The 16,060-nt window shown below is 39.1% G+C and overlaps 2 protein-coding genes across 4 annotated transcripts; one reads left to right on the top strand and one right to left on the bottom strand.

Annotated features, from left to right (window-relative positions):
• The first annotated feature begins 2,697 nt into the window (after positions 1–2,697).
• LOC131000829 (pentatricopeptide repeat-containing protein At2g15630, mitochondrial) lies at positions 2,698–7,403 on the top strand. Of its 3 annotated transcripts, none has more exons than XM_057926932.1 (3): positions 2,698–5,058; positions 5,598–5,668; positions 6,267–7,403. In XM_057926932.1, the coding sequence occupies exon 1, from the start codon at positions 2,986–2,988 to the stop codon at positions 4,921–4,923; it is 1,938 nt and encodes a 645-aa protein (XP_057782915.1). In that variant the 5' UTR covers positions 2,698–2,985; the 3' UTR covers positions 4,924–5,058; positions 5,598–5,668; positions 6,267–7,403. The 3 variants fall into 3 exon arrangements, with proteins under 3 accessions (XP_057782915.1, XP_057782914.1, XP_057782916.1); XM_057926931.1 differs by having other exon boundaries at positions 2,698–5,104; XM_057926933.1 differs by lacking the exon at positions 2,698–5,058 and adding an exon at positions 5,350–5,450.
• On the bottom strand, positions 6,300–15,979 carry LOC131000822 (uncharacterized). The gene is made up of 16 exons (XM_057926915.1): positions 15,551–15,979; positions 14,563–14,968; positions 14,291–14,468; positions 14,052–14,191; positions 12,354–13,015; positions 12,180–12,268; positions 11,001–11,101; positions 10,660–10,804; positions 10,517–10,585; positions 10,390–10,435; positions 9,272–9,594; positions 9,054–9,133; positions 8,768–8,903; positions 8,365–8,545; positions 8,209–8,291; positions 6,300–8,136 (listed from the first exon to the last, which is right to left on the bottom strand). Exons 1-16 carry the CDS (start codon positions 15,651–15,653, stop codon positions 8,008–8,010), a joined length of 2,871 nt encoding a protein of 956 aa, XP_057782898.1. The 5' UTR covers positions 15,654–15,979; the 3' UTR covers positions 6,300–8,007.
• Positions 15,980–16,060: the final 81 nt, after the last annotated feature.

The following is a 16,060-nucleotide window of genomic DNA, read 5'->3' as shown; positions in this document are numbered from 1 at the left end:
GTCACTTTCATTGACGATTTTTCGAGGAAAGTCTGGTGTTTTGCTTTGAAAACCAAAGACCAAACGTTGGAGGTCTTTAAGAATTTTCAAGCAAAAGTCGAGAGACAAACAGGAAGGAAACTGAAGTGTGTTCGTGCAGATAACGGCGGTGAGTACCAAGGCCCGTTTGAGCAACACTGCAGGAACCATGGTATCAAGCTTGAGAAAAGCGTCCCAACGACCCCTCAACATAATAGCGTGGCAGAAAGGATGAACAGAACAATTTGTGAGAGAATCAAATGCATGCTGTCGCACTCCAAACTGCCAAAATCCTTTTGGGGTGAAGCTATGAAGACCGCAGTTGACTTGATCAACCTTTCTCCATCAACTCCTCTGGGTGGTGACATTCCAGATAGAGTTTGGTCAGGGAAAGACGTGTCTTACAAACACTTGAGAGTGTTTGGCTGCAGGGCTTTTGTTCACATTCCAAAAGATGAGAGATCCAAGCTTGATGATAAAACCAAACCATGTATCTTCTTGGGATACGCTCATGAAGAGTTTGGTTATAGATTATGGGACCCAGTTAACAGGAAAGTCATCAGAAGCAGGGATGTTGTATTCCTTGAAGATCAAGTTCCTGATGATGCGAAGGAAAAGCCTGAATCTAATTCAGAAGTTCCTGTCAACTTAGATCCAGTTCCTTCACCGACACTCCAGAATTACGGGGGAGATACCCAATCGGAGCATGGTGATCCGGTTGATGATGAAGCAGGTGACGATCAGACTCCACCTGTACAAGATGATGTCCCTCCAGTCAGAAGGTCTACCAGAGAAAGACAACCTTCTACCAGATATAGCCCACATGAGTATGTAATGCTCACTGATGGAGGAGAGCCACAGAGTTTTGTAGAAGCCATGGCGCATGACCAAAAGGAGAAGTGGTTAGAAGCCATGAAGGAGGAGATGAACTCCTTAGTTGAAAATCACACCTATGACTTAGTGAAGTTGCCAGCCGGCAAGAGATCGCTGAAAAATAAGTGGGTCGACCGATTAAAGGCTGAGGAGAATAGCTCACAACCAAGGTACAAGGCGAGACTGGTTGTGAAGGGTTTCAGTCAGAAAAAGGGTGTTGATTTTGAAGAGATTTTCTCACCAGTGGTGAAGATGTCTTCAATCAGAGTGGTGCTCGCGATTGCTGCCAGTTTGGACCTGGAGATCGAGCAACTTGATGTGAAGACTGCATTTCTACATGGAGATTTAGACAAAGAAATCTACATGGACCAACCTGAAGGTTTCAAAGTCAAAGGAAAAGAGAACCTTGTATGCAGGTTGAAGAAGAGCTTGTACGGCCTGAAACAAGCTCCCAGACTATGGTACATGAAGTTTGAGTCCTTCATGTCAACCCATGGCTACAACAAGACCACCTCAGATCACTGTGTTTTCTTCAAGAAGTTCACAAGAGGTGATTTTATCATATTGTCAGTCTACGTTGACGATATGTTAATTGTAGGCCATGATGCCAGCAGGATTGATAAGCTGAAGAAAGAGCTAAGCAAGTCTTTTGCGATGAAAGACTTAGGCGCGGCTAAGCAGATCCTTGGAATGAAAATCTTCAGGGACAGGAAGAGCAAGAAGCTCTGGTTATCTCAAGAACAATATATTGAGAAAGTTCTTGAAAGATTTAGAATGAGCAAGTCGAAGCCAGTCGCCACTCCACTTGCGGGTCACATGAAGCTAAGCTCAGCACAATGCCCGACAAGTGAGACAGAAAAGGAAGAACTGCAAAAGATTCCATATGCTTCTGCGGTGGGGAGTCTAATGTATGCTATGATATGCACTAGACCTGACGTCGCTCATGCAGTTGGTGTGGATATGTGGATGCAGACATGGCTGGTGACATAGATTCCAGGAAATCCACATCTGGATACCTGATGAGACTTGCAGGGGGAGCTATCTCGTGGCAATCGAAACTTCAAAAATGTGTGGCATTATCCACAACGGAAGCTGAGTACATTGCTGTGACGGAAGCTTGCAAAGAGGTGTTGTGGTTGAAGAAGTTTCTACAAGAGTTGGGCTTGAAGCAAGAGAAGTATGTGCTTTACTGCGATAGTCAAAGCGCAATTCACTTGAGTAAGAATTCGAGTTTTCACTCGAGATCGAAACATATTGATGTGAGATATCACTGGATTCGAGATGCACTTGAAAGTAAACTAATGCAGCTCGAGAAGATCCACACCGATGACAATGGTGCTGATATGTTTACCAAGTCCTTACCCCGAGATAAGTTTGAGATCTGCAAACGTGAAGCAGGTCTAGTTGAATCTCCACATGACGTGGAGGGGGAGAATTGTTGAGAACTTTCCACTTCATGTGGGCCAACATCTTTTGACAAATGAAAACAACTTTTGACATTTGAGGTTGTTGTTCAACAATTGGTAACTGCAGCCCACCTTCACTCTTCAACAATTGCTGCTTATTTTTTCAACAAACATCAGCTCAATTCCTCTATAAATTGAGGCTCATTCTGCCAAATGAAAGTGTGCAGAGTGAAGAGAAAAGTGAGGCAACAAGAGAGAGTTTGGTGAGTGCTTTTTGAGAGAAGAAAATTGTGAGGAAAAATCATAGGATTTTTCATCTCTCTTAAAATAGTAGCTCAGTCCTCTTGTGTTTTCCAAGTTATTAAACTTGAGATTTGTGTTACCCCTAGGGAGAATTTTTTGTAAGCCTACTATATACATAGTGGAAGATTTCTAGACTACGGTCTCGTGGTTTTTCCCAATTTGGGTTTTCCACGTAAAAATTCTTGTCTCATATTTTCTTATATTTTGCACCAAATATTTTTCTTGGTTTGGATCCCATTTTGTAATCCAGCAAGAGGGAAAAGAATTATCCTGGTTCCGCTGTGCAAGTGTCATTTATTTGGACACTCGTGAATATTTATTCCCCACTTTTCCCAACAGTTTGAAATCCAAGTTGAAAACCTCCCGCCTCGGAGTCGGAGGCGCCATGAAATGGCGCAAAATTCTTCGTCTGTATAAATTCCGTGCCTACAAATTTCTTCCGTTTCAGGTTCATTACCACCATTTTTCTTCATCCGCTCACCCACCGCCGGCGCCGCCAATTTCTCCGACAACACCCCATATTCTTGTTTCTTTTGCCAAATCTTCTCAGTGGCAATTAATCAAACACCTTTCCCCAAACTTGACCCCTGCTCTAATAGCTTCCACCCTCATCCATCTCCGTGGTTTCCCTGTCCTCGCCGTTGATTTCGTTGGAAATATCGACCGTGATTCTCTCACTAATGAGTGCTACTGCCTTGCCGTTGCTATTGCGGCACGCTGCCCTTCCCCGAATCATGCATTGCAGCTCTTGAAGGAGTTGATCTCTTCTCGTCCCTTGATGTGTCGAGAGATTTTTTATGGCTTAGTGGGTGCCCGCGAGAGGCTGAGCATTTCGAGCACGATTGTATTGAATTTGTTGATAAGGGCGCATTGTGAGTTGAATAGGGGAAATGGGGTTATGGAGTGTTTTGGCTTGATGAAAAGGATGAGGGTTTTGCCGAGCGTCGAGACGTGGAATTGTATGTTTAGTCTGTTCCTTAGGCTGAATGAGATGGGTACTGTGTGGGGTTTGTATGGAGAGATAATCAGGTTGGGGATCCGTTCGAGTATATTTACATTAAATATGCTGATCAATCAATTGAGTAAGGAAGGGAATTTGAAGAAGGCTGAGGAGTTGGTTGGGTACATGGAGGGTTTAGGGATTAAACCGAATATAGTGACTTACAATACACTAATTTATGGGCATTCGCTGAAGGGAGATTTTGATGGTGCTGATAGGGTTCTCTTGAGAATGAAAGCAAAAGGTATCGAGCCGGACTCCTATACTTGTGGTTCCTTAATAAGCTGGATGTGCAAGTATGGGAAGATTGTGGAAGCGGCTGCCTTTCTCAGGAAAATGGAGGAAAGTAGGTTTCTTCCAAGTGCTGTGGTTTATAATAACCTGATCAATGGATGCTGTAGTTGTGGGGACGTGGAAAAAGCTCTTAGTTACAGATACCATATGGAAAAGAGAGGAATATTTCCAACTGTGTCAACATATAACATGTTGATCCAGATGTTGGTGTTGAAGGGTCGGGTTACAGAGGCCGATGGTTTGATAGAAGAAATGCAAGCCAAGAATATCTATCCCAATCAAATCACATATAGTATATTGATCAGTAGTTGTTGCAAGGTTGGGGAGGTGGAGAAAGCTTTCAGACTGCATGATGAAATGGTAATTAAAGGGATTGAGCCTACTCTGGTGACTTACACTTCACTCATCCGTTTGTTGGTTGATTGGAAAAGGATGGAGGAGGCAGATGATTTACTTGCAAAGGCATTAGCAAAAGGTGTATTGCCTGATCTTGTCATATTCAATACATTAATAGGCGGCCATTGTGAAAATGCAAACAATGAACGTGCTCTTTCACTTATAATGGAGATGGAGAGAATGGAGATTACCCCAGATAAAGTGACTTACGATACTATGATGCAGAGTTACTGCAGGGTTGGTAAGGTTGAAGAAGCTTATAGCCTTCTTGATGTGATGAGTAAAAGAGGTATTAAACCAGATCATATCAGTTACAACACTCTAATTTGTGGATATAGCAAAAGGGGTGATATGAAAGATGTTATGAGAATTCGGGATGAGATGCTAAGTTTAGGTTTGGACCCCAACCGGCTCACTTTCAATGCTATTCTAGAAGGCCTTTGCAAACACGGAGAAGGAGCAGGAATTCATGCTGAGGTATTCCTTAAAGAAATGGTTTATAAAGGCATTGCTCCTGATGACAGTACTTATATCTCTTTAATCAAAGGGTGCACAAGGGTTTCTGAAGAAAATGTTCCTGATCAAAGATATTGCAAGGACAAACTTTTTGTCAAGAAAATGCCACCCAGCTGAGGTTTTACCAAGGATGTGATCTTTCACTATTATATTCCTGATTTGAGAATCTTTTCAGCTTAGAGGTTGAATTTGAACTCCTTGCTCCAGCATCACGGTCCACGGAGATATCTCCAGAAGATTCACTGGAAAATGGTTAGTAGGCTGCAATGCTGCATTTTGTGATGATATTCAACATAAGGTACTCACACACGTTTGATGATTATATGTGTATTCTTCTCATTGGTTATTAGAAATTTAGAATCCGATGATTTTGCCTCGGGTAGATTAATTTCCATGCAACATTTCCAGTGTTAGTCTGAGTTGACTTTTGAAGAAAAAATAAAATAAAAAATCAGGGTATTCAGGGGGGGGGGGGGGGGAAGTCACCCTGGAGCTCTTTAAATTTAGCTAACGACTAACGTGGGTATTATCTAATATTAGAGCGCTCATTTAGATAAAAATCTGATTTTCACAGTTATTTCTTCTTGCTCCTAACCAACTCCTTTCTGCACTTATTCTGTGAGACCAACTATTTTGTTGGTTATGTGAGTATTATTTATAAGCAAGCCTCTAATAGTTAAACTGTTGTTATACTATTCCCTGATTTTTAGTGCGATGGACAGATTTTCACTTCTTTCAACAAGTTCACTTCTTTCAAGTATCACTTAGTGAATTTTCATTTTTTGTTTCAGGGCAAACAGATTTCCGGTCTTAGTGGCTGAGTACTTCAAACTATGAATTCGCGTGATACTATTTGGGAAAGGTAATATTCCTGGGATCTCACGTTCATGCTGCCAATAAATTTAAAAAGTTTCATGCTGATTCTCTGTAGTTAGTTGGTGATCTGTACACTTATGTGACTTATGAGTTAAAGTTAGCCACTACATGCTGGTGATATCAATATGTGGAGATTTGTATTTCTTGTCTTTTTTATCCTTGGTTCATCTTTTGGCTTAACATATTCATCATCTTTAAAAGGTGGTTTCAAATCCAATCAGGCATGGCCATATACATGCTTTTCCTATTAATGAGTGGTCCATTTTCCTACCTGTCTCTTTCTTTCCATCTTTTGTTTCTTTTTCATACTATCTAGCATAAAGTTTAATGGATTAGGGGTTAGATAGGTGATTGCTTTCACTCTCTCTCTCTCTCCATGTTAGTGTCAGTGGCTCGTGCAGCTTGCTAGGGGTATTTGCGTTTGATTCTCTACTTTTCTTTGAAAAGTAGACAATGCATGCATAGTCAGTAATAAGACACAACGATTGTGAATAATGTAATTTTTATTGGTGGAAACACATGCACCATGCACCAACAACTGATAAGATATCAACTAACTTTATCATCTTCCTCATGTGTTTCAGTATTTAAGCTGCAATCGAAGTGCTGTGATGACTATCCTTGTATCGAAATTTACGAAACACCAATGGGAACTTTTCTCGGTCATCTAGTGCCTGGGCTGGCCCTTGCTTCTCTTGGTCTATGGCACATTACAAACATCCTGCGCAGTTACTTTCTGAAAGGCTCTTGCAAGTTTATGTTAAGGTTTTGGTACCCACTGAGGTGTTCACTTCGGATGCTAGAGCACCTCGAGCTCATACTTATCCTGTTTTTTTCTTTATTTGCGATTCTGATCCAGATAGTAGACATTCAACACCCTCACTTCTTCTTCGAGCTTGACAATGTTGAACATGCTACCATGTTCTTCCAGCTAGTTATATTTGCAAGTTTCACTCTTTATACTGAGTTGAGTCATTTATCTGAAACTATGTTAGGGGTTTCCTGTGTCCTTGTTGCCTCGATTTTTGGGCAGGAGCTATTCTTACTTCATTACCATTCCACTGATCACGTTGGGCTTGAAGGCCATTACCATTGGCTGATGCAGCTTATAGTTTGTGTTTCGTTTCTGGGAGCTTTGTATGCAACTGCTTCCCCGTCCAGCTTTCCTGCAGCGCTAATTCTTTCAACATCGGTTGTCTTCCAAGGATGTTGGTTCATAAACATGGGGTTCATGCTATGGCTTCCTGATTTTGTAGCACAAGGGTGTACAACGCAGGCAATGAGTCCGAGCAGCAGCATGATGCACGGAGCAGTTGTATGTGAGACAAAGGAGGCTGAATCGAGGGCGAGGGCGTTGGCCAACTTGCAGTTCTGCTGGATTCTCTCTTCAATTTTGGTATTTATGACATGTTGCTGCATAGCTTTTGGCAGAAAGGTAACACAAAGGAGGCAGTCACTTGATTATGAGGAGCTTTCGAGTCCAGGTGCACATGACCCTCTTGCAACTATTGGATTAAAACAAATCCAGCTCTGAGTTTTATGGTTAGCTAAACTAGTCACCAATCCATAAGGATGGTGGTATTGTTATTTCTATTTCTAGCTACGGTGGCGATTTGGTCCTGTGCTGTAATGAGTAGGTCAAATTAGCGACGCCTGTATTCGAGTTGCATCACCTGAATTTAGCTAAGATATGAATGAGAATGGGGTATATATACATATAATCGATGCGTGTTCATTTTGTGTGCGTCAGCGTAATGGAAACACATGCACCACGCACTAACAATTTATAGATATCCACTGACGTTAGTAATTTAAGTTGTAGTCAAAATGCAATGAGGAATACTGTTTCTTGTCTTGAAACTGAAAAATAACAAGTGGCATTCAGGCTGAGGCTGAGGCTGAGGCTCCATCAAGTTGGTGTTATTGGTTTCTGCGGCACGGCCACCCTATACCATCAAAAATCGTCCTACATTCTGCTCTCTTCATTAAAACAAATTCCAATTTCTTGGTCGCATATTTATGCTTTTGTTCGACTCATAATTCCTGCTTCGCTCTCATTTAGATGAGCTTCAATGTGTATTTTCAAGGTTGGACTCAAGAGAAATCAGATTCAAATAGGACCTACTCTGAAATTCCATTAAGAAAAAATTACCATAAAATATCTTCAAAGTGAAGTACATCTTGTTTATGAAAATATAATCGCAACAGGATTATTTCTCAAAAAAAAAAAATACCTAAAAAAATATTGAACTAGTACTATATTTTTTGTAAGAAAACTTAGCAGCAAAATTCAATACTACACTAATCCTTGACATAAAACAAAATTCAATAGTGTGGGTGCTGCATATGCATCTTTTCATGGATATCCCTCACCAGCTCACGCAGTTCTGGAAATATTGTTATCAGAACTAGCTCCAGGATCGCATACCCAAGTTGCTTCAAACAAATTGTAGACTGCAAAAAAAAATAAAAATTATACAAAACTAATGTTTCCAAAATGTATTTCTTGGCTTTACAAGTTTGTACCTGAATGAAATAGTATATATCTCTAGCACAACGTTTGTATTGCTTACGGCCGATCATGCTGACCAAGGCAGCTGGAGCACCATCTATGGTCAATGAGAATAAAATGTTACTAAATAGCATCCACACAAGTACATGAAGAATAGGTCAAATACTCACCGAAGATGATCTTTTTCACATCACTAGCTCTGCGAGCCGCCTCAAGCTGTTGCTCGAAAGATGGAGGTTGAGCAGCATTCCTCCCGCTTTGTTGGCTTGTAGTTTGTGATCCCTTATTGTCATTATTAATTTTTGCTTGGATGCGCAATGCCAGAAAGAATTTTCCACCGGGCCACAGAAGCTGATGAGAGAAGATAATGATCAGAAACATCGTAGTAGCAGAATGAAGTATTGATGATTATCCAATATCCATAAAAAAAACATAAATTTGCAACTTCTTAGATGATGAAGTTCTCAACCCCTCGCAGTTCATGGAACTTGTTCGCCGACATGCTGACTGTGTTATTAGTTAACATGTTAACGAGTGTATGAAAGTTTTAGATGAATTTCATCATTTACTTACATCCTGGAGCCATCGAATCCCTTGCGCAATAACCTCCTCTTTCCGGAGCCACTGGATATGCCTCAAAAGCCAGTCATCAATGGCATCCTCCATGATCAAATGCAATATTTGCTTTGATATCCAAAAGACCTGCCTCCTACAATTGAAGAAAACCAAATCTGCAATTAATAGTCTGCAGGAGTCAAGTCCCCTGTTTGTCCTATTTAAATTTGTCACGTCAGATGAACACTCATTCAGATCTTGCTGCTGTGATTGTTGGCTGAACTTTAAACATGAAACATCTCACCTTAACCACCCTCTTCTTTTGAGCTGGAAGACATTGTCAACTAAGTTCAGAACCGGAACACTTAAATTTGGCGGTGTCCACTGCAAGGAAAAACACATCAACTAGATTTAGCATAATCAAGGGGTATGCAGCAGTTACAGAAACACCTACTGATGTATGTAAAACAGTTAAGAAATAGGAAACATAGCTTCCTTTTGGGGCATAAGCACCCCAATTACCTCTGGAGGCACCCCTGTTGGATCATCTTTTAGTTCATTGTCAAAGTGCCCTCCATTCACATGGGAAGAGTTTTCTGGTTCTTGTTGTCCATGGATTATATCTTTATCACCTTCCTCATTATCAGAAAAACTATTATATGGATCAGTATTTGATTTCATAGACAACTTATTCACATCATCAGCATGCCAGGCCACATTTCTGGTTGCAAATGAAGATGGTGGCTCAGAAGTAGAGGACGGTGACCTAGCCACTATCCTCATTAGGCCATCAGAAACCCCTCTGAACTGGCGTGCAATATCATCCATAGCACCATCCACATTAACTGTTTTTTCGAGGGCAAGTTCATGATGAATACAGTATTAGGTAGACACAATTGAAAAACTGAAGCTATAACAAGAAAATAAGTTAATTATTTGCATATGTAAGAGACTAAATTTGTAATCGGAGATATCATTCCTCAGAAAAACTTCCGCATATTAATTATTTCTCGGGGGGATGCTCAAATAAATTATGATGTTCAACTGTGTACTTTATAAGCTAATTCACCCACCATCTGACATTGAAGAAACTTTCTCACTTTGCAGTTAACCAAGATGAAAGCACAGTATATGTTATCATGAAATACATGGAAACGTGGTAGACGTGTTAGAACTAAAAGGCTATAAATATATGATAAGTCAAAATTTCCAACCATTTGTTTATTTTAATCTCAACCTTTGTAGTGCAAGTATAGTTTCCAAGACTTAGCCGAATGAGAAGAACACAGAGTGGTGTTAAGATGATCAGATGGATGCATGGAACCTGAGACATTGTTTATGATGAGTTGCTCCAGGAAAGTTAATAAGGGCTCTTGATCATACTATATATTGAGTATTTAAAGGTACGGTCTGTAGTAGATATTCAAACATCAATATCACCATATCCTTCATCATGCAGTCAGCAAAAGATGAAAACGCCACATGTATATCCAAGTAAAATCTTTCCCTCGACATTACATATTTGGAATACCCCAATAATTTACCACCAAAAAAACAAAAAACTCAGCAAGCTCAATGTATTTCTTTTATTTTATTTTATTTTTCCACAAAAAAGGCATTTGACAAGAGAAGCCAGATACCTGCCAGAGATGTTATCGCTGAAGACGATTGCCCAAATGAGTAATTCTTCATTGATTGTAAGAGAAAAAAAATTAATACAGTAGCCAGAGGCACTAAATGATTTCAACAAGTATACAAAATGCAAACCTGAGATGAGGCACTCAGAAAATCCCATACTTCATGTTGCTCTGAAACATTTGGAATTGACAAGAGATCCTGATAAAGACAGCATTTCATGAATCAAGATAGTGAACATGCATATACCATCACGAGAGTGGGAATAAACATACTTGGAGATACTTGTCAAGCTTAATGCAACGCTCGTGAACAAACGAATCTTCTATGCTAGAAGAGAATATCCTTTTTGGAGGCAATTGCAATGTATAATTAGGAATGTCCCTAAGATGTCTATGCAATCTCTCAAAATTTCGATATCTGTAGACAAAAGTACCAGAATTGAAGTATCAACTGAAACTGCCCTGTAACATTATGAGGGCTCATGATCAAAATGAAAAACTATTATGTTGGAGAAACCCAAACAAAAAGAATACAAGTATATATAACAACATGAAAAAAGTATTTAAAGGAAGTAGAATTCTTTTAATCCTAATTTCTCTTCAATATCCCTTACCTTCTTTTCACAAACCAAGGGATGTTGTCAGCACTTGCCACAGCAATCGAGTAAACTGCAAAGGTATCTGATCTATTTTTCTCGAAGTATGCTCCAATAACCTGCAGAATCAAGACCTCAAATCAGTTAAAATGCAGAATATAGTCAGACAGCATCATGACTAAGGGGATAGCTAATTCTCATGTACTTGTTCATCTTAACTGAAGCCTCAATTATAGAAATTTTAGCCAGTAGCTATTATGTTCATCCAATTGTGCCCATTAATGCAATTCATGCCCTAAAGAGCTTTCCAAGACATCATTTCATGGGCAAATAATTTAAACATAGGAAATTGTTAAGGGGTTTTGGCAAATAAAATCATGAACTATTTTGAATTTGCAATTTTAACATGACTTTTAAAGTGTGGCGAATTAAATCACCATCTTTTCAATTTTTGCAATTCCGTTGCCCCAATTTTTTTCAAATGAGAGCCGAACCAAGTTACCATGAATAGGCCTAAGAATGACATACCAAAATTGACAAGGAGAAGGCCACAATAAAAGAACATATAAAATTGCATGTCCTTAACAACACTCCGACTACCGGAAAAAACTGGTAGGGGGTGATGGAATTGCAAAAACTAAAAAGATGATAATTTAAACTATCACACTTAAAATCACGTTAAAATTACAATTTCAAAATATTTAATGATTTTTTTTTTTGTCAAAATCATAATAGTAGGGTTTTAGTTACGAGGTGCATCTTTTTTTTTAGTTGATAAGAAGCCAAAAAGAAAAAAGGAAAGAAAAAATGGCACAAAGGGATGATTCATCCTTAAATTGAAAACATTCCGACTACTATGCAACTCCGATCTCTGACTACATCCGACACAGTAAAGATTCAAAGTTTTTATGATTTAAAACCAACCAAGGGGACTCTGAATTTAACACTATCCCCCATCTCTTCTAAACATTTCTCCACATTGCTTTCATACCAAAGGGACCAACAAAAGGCAAGATTTTGGCATTGCACAATAAAAGGTTAAATCTGTCCTGTTGGGGGCATCCTACTCCTCATCCAAAGTGAGATCAAGGGTTCAAAAAAAGGTCAAAGTCACCCAAAAAGAAAGGGAAAAGAAAAAAAACGGTTCAAAGTTCAGCTGAATTCCAAAAATTAGAAAAGGGAAATCGGAGATCTTACCTTACATCTGAGCTTTGGAACATACAGAACTTCATTGTGTGATGCCTTGGCTGAACCCCTCTGGCCGTCTGGAGTAAGATCTTTGACATCTGTATTGTAGGATTCAGGAGCAAGGTAAGGTTATTGACATCTGCATTTTTTAGGATCCAGTAGCGATGGATGTACAGTACTTACTAGTAATTATAGGTTGCAATTTTGGTCTAACTTCCAAATGAGAGATGCTGTTTGATCTTTTAAATTTTCTACTATTTGCATGTTTAAGAACACTAGCATTATTCTCTAGTTCATTATTGTTAGAGCCTCCTCTCCCTTGACACACATTGTTCTCGAGATCCTGTGACCTGCTTGAGATATCAAAACTTGGTTGACCTTTATCTTGTGTTTGGATATCAGGCACAGACTCTTTTATAGGAAATATGACACCAACTGAACTTGTAAGTTCAGGGGCTTGAAGTTCTGATGCAGCCTTCTTTTGGAAGTCTTTTTTGTAGTTTCTTCCTATAGTCCACATGTTTTCAAGATTTTCAGGCTCAAGAACCTCTGTTCTTCTCTGAGTTGCAGCCTCAAACACTTTGGCCCACTCAGCCGACCGTGGATGAATATGCTCATCCTGCGTTGTTGTTGATTGGGAATTTCCAGCGGCACCCAACTCTAGCTCCTTGTTATCATTGAACTGAGATGGAGGCATGCCAGTCCCTTGGTTGCTGGAACTATGTTCACCAGGGACTGTTTGACCGGAGTTGCGAGCTGCCCTTTTAGTTGATCGAGCATTGGCAAGATTCTTGAACCACTCGGTGCAGAGTGCAATTATATATTCAATCACCTCATTGATATACCTGAAGAAAACACGAGATAGGTAAGATCCTGAATAGCTTTCACAAACACAGAAATGTTTGGTTCCCCAACTAAGAAGATGGAAAATTTTGCAAGCTTGAAAGTTCAAAAAGCCTCAACTGAACATTGAATCTCAGACTACAATATGCTGACACAAATCCTCTAAAATAAATGTAACAACATATAACACTTTCAGAATTCAAGATAAGCTATATACATTAAAAAAGAAAGCAAGATGTAAATATAGAAAATCCGTGTGCACCCCTGACGTTGAATACTGCAAGATTATCACTTTTAATGTTCAGCTCAACCACCCACATTGTTTTGATTCATTTAAATGCTTAGACTTGGAAATTTAACTATGCACACACATTAGAATTTAAGAAAAAAACTTCAAACTCAGTTATATCACCGCAGACACCACCAACAACTCTGAAAGGTGCAAAAATAACCAAATTGTGGTCTGTAAGGACTCAAAGATCATCTTCAGACTTATTACTGTTTCATCGGGAAGAAACAAAGATGACAAATAACTTAGAGAATGTCGGAAGAAAATTAAATGATATTGGAAGTTTGTTTGTGGTTTTTCGCAGGTAAAACCATCTTGAAGCTTGTGCTTAGACCAAGCTAACTTTCTTTTATCTCCCAAGCGTTTCGTATGCTAAGATTGATGGTAAGTGTAGAAACCATATAGGTTAGGTGAGAATTATTTCTATACCAAGACTAAGGTCAATAAAAGAGGTGTAGAATCATCCAAACATGCAAATGGCAGATTCTTTACACTAACGAGATGATTTGAAGATAGAATCACTTTTGGTATTGGTGAAAGTATTTATCATAGGAAGGAGGGAGAAAGATCAAAAGATGAGACTTTGGCTTGACCATCGAATTTATTAAGTTATACTTAGTATTTAATGGCTGCACTAAATTAAATCTAATATATGTATCTTTAGGGATGCTATTTCAGGAAAAGTTTATTGCTTGAGGTTAAGAAATTCTGAACAAATAGATAAAGGAGCTAGAAGAATAGCAACTCACACTGGATTGGCGAAATTCACAAGAGGTTGTATGATCAAGCAAGTTAAGAGTTCACGAGCAATGCATCGAATTATTGGGCATCGAGCTTCAGTTGGTCTTAACACAACAGCTAAAAGCCCACCCATGAGCTGCTGAATTACCTATCTTTAACAAGTACCAGATGTCAAAATAACTAACCAAAATAAAGACAAAAATGAAATTGGGCAAAAGATGCCTTTCAAATGAGAACACTTCTACACCTTGTACTCACACTCTGGAGATATCAAAGCAGGGTGAAGCTCCTTGGAGGCCATGAGGTGTTGTTTCAACTTTTCGTCCCGTTCCTCAGAAGACAATGTGCCCATGACATCCCTTCCAATAGCAGTCTGGTTTCTTCTGAAGAGATCAATATGATCCCCAATTAGGTCTACTATATCCCTGAAGAAAAGTAAGACTAGGTTCAACCTCTCACAAAATCAACTATTTCGGCCCAATTTCATTTATGTGCAACCTATACCACGGAGTAGAGTACCTTGTTAGGAGCTCAACAAGGTTCACTTCTTTGAGTCTTCCAGATACATCGCCAAGAACTTCCATGATTATGGCACGTATGAGCTCTGGCCCCTCCTTGTCAGGTGTAATCTCTGAATACCACAAATCTATCACAAATTCATGCAGAGCCTTGTTTACGAAATCCTCAATAGCAGCTTCTACAATAGGGGAGTCTATTTTTCTCTTCCATTCTTGTGGCGAGGGGGGCTTGGTAGAAAGCCGAGAATCATTCACGGACAGCTGCTTCTTTTCTAAGTGTGACAAGTAAGATGTTGCTCGGGTATTCCGAATCTTCCACTGGAAGTCCACCTCATTAAATAGTATCCTCAGCCCAGCAACCAAGAGTACAGCTATTGGAATATTCATTAGCATGGATTTACTAGTATCTGCATTTAGATATATAACCATAATTAATAGCATTAAAGTAAGAATACACACAATAATACTAGCATACTTCCAGTTAAAGGTCACTGAAACGGAATACAAAAGATGTCCGAATTTTCCGTGGAATATACCTTTGTAACTTCAAGTTAAAACAACAACAGAAAATTAGTAAATGTTTTGATCGAAACAATACAGACAAATAAATCAACATAACCATCACAAAACTTGAATTATCCACACAAGCAGCATTAACCAGCAAAACTCGAATTGAGTATTTGACATGCATCATAAAAAACCGGAAGATACCGATAGTTCTCCCTCTAATAGTCGTTCAAAATTTCTCAATTAGCATTAACTAAAATGAACTACCGTGAATCGAAGTTATCGAACGGAATCAAAAAAATGTTAGAAACTGAAGCAATTACAACATCAGCGAAACCGGCAAATCTTCTCAAATCACGTTTGCGGTATAATTAATGAGCTTAGAACATCGCATTGATCAATGAATTGCCGTCATACACACTATTGATAAATTCAAATTAAATTGCAAGAAATGATTTGTGATGAGAAGAAAACATGCTTACGCGTCAAGCAATAAGTCACAGCGAAAATACACAGCATCCACCACACCGTCCGAAGCTTGGCTTCCCGGATTAGATCTTGTATCCCATCCGCCAGCGTCTTCATGATTTACGAAATATGATGTTTTTTCTTTCTTCGCTATAACACAAATTATGCATGCACAATGGCTCAAACCGTAGGATCGAGAAATATAATAGCACCGTTTGAACATCAAAATTAATCCGGCGATGAGAATGTAAACATAAAATCAACAAATCCGGCGCACTTATAACTAAAGATAATCCAGAGGAGAAAAGGATCAGATTTTTCCTGATCGTTTCTGAGATAGTATTTCAGTCATTTCCTCTCCTTTCTTTTCCTTTCAATAGAAACAACTCCATTTTCGTGCTATTTGTGAGGAAGAAATTAAGAGAAAGGTCATACGAGGGAAAGGAAGGCGCCACGACTTCCGTTATATTGGTTGATATGCTCATTTCTTTATGGTTCTATAATGATTTTCTCATAACTATTTA

The sequence above is a fragment of the Salvia miltiorrhiza genome, chromosome 8 (assembly GCF_028751815.1).
Source record: "Salvia miltiorrhiza cultivar Shanhuang (shh) chromosome 8, IMPLAD_Smil_shh, whole genome shotgun sequence".
Lineage (NCBI taxonomy): Eukaryota > Viridiplantae > Streptophyta > Magnoliopsida > Lamiales > Lamiaceae > Salvia > Salvia miltiorrhiza.
The sequence above is the reverse complement of the archived record's forward strand: the minus strand, read 5'-3'. Positions and strand labels throughout refer to the sequence as shown.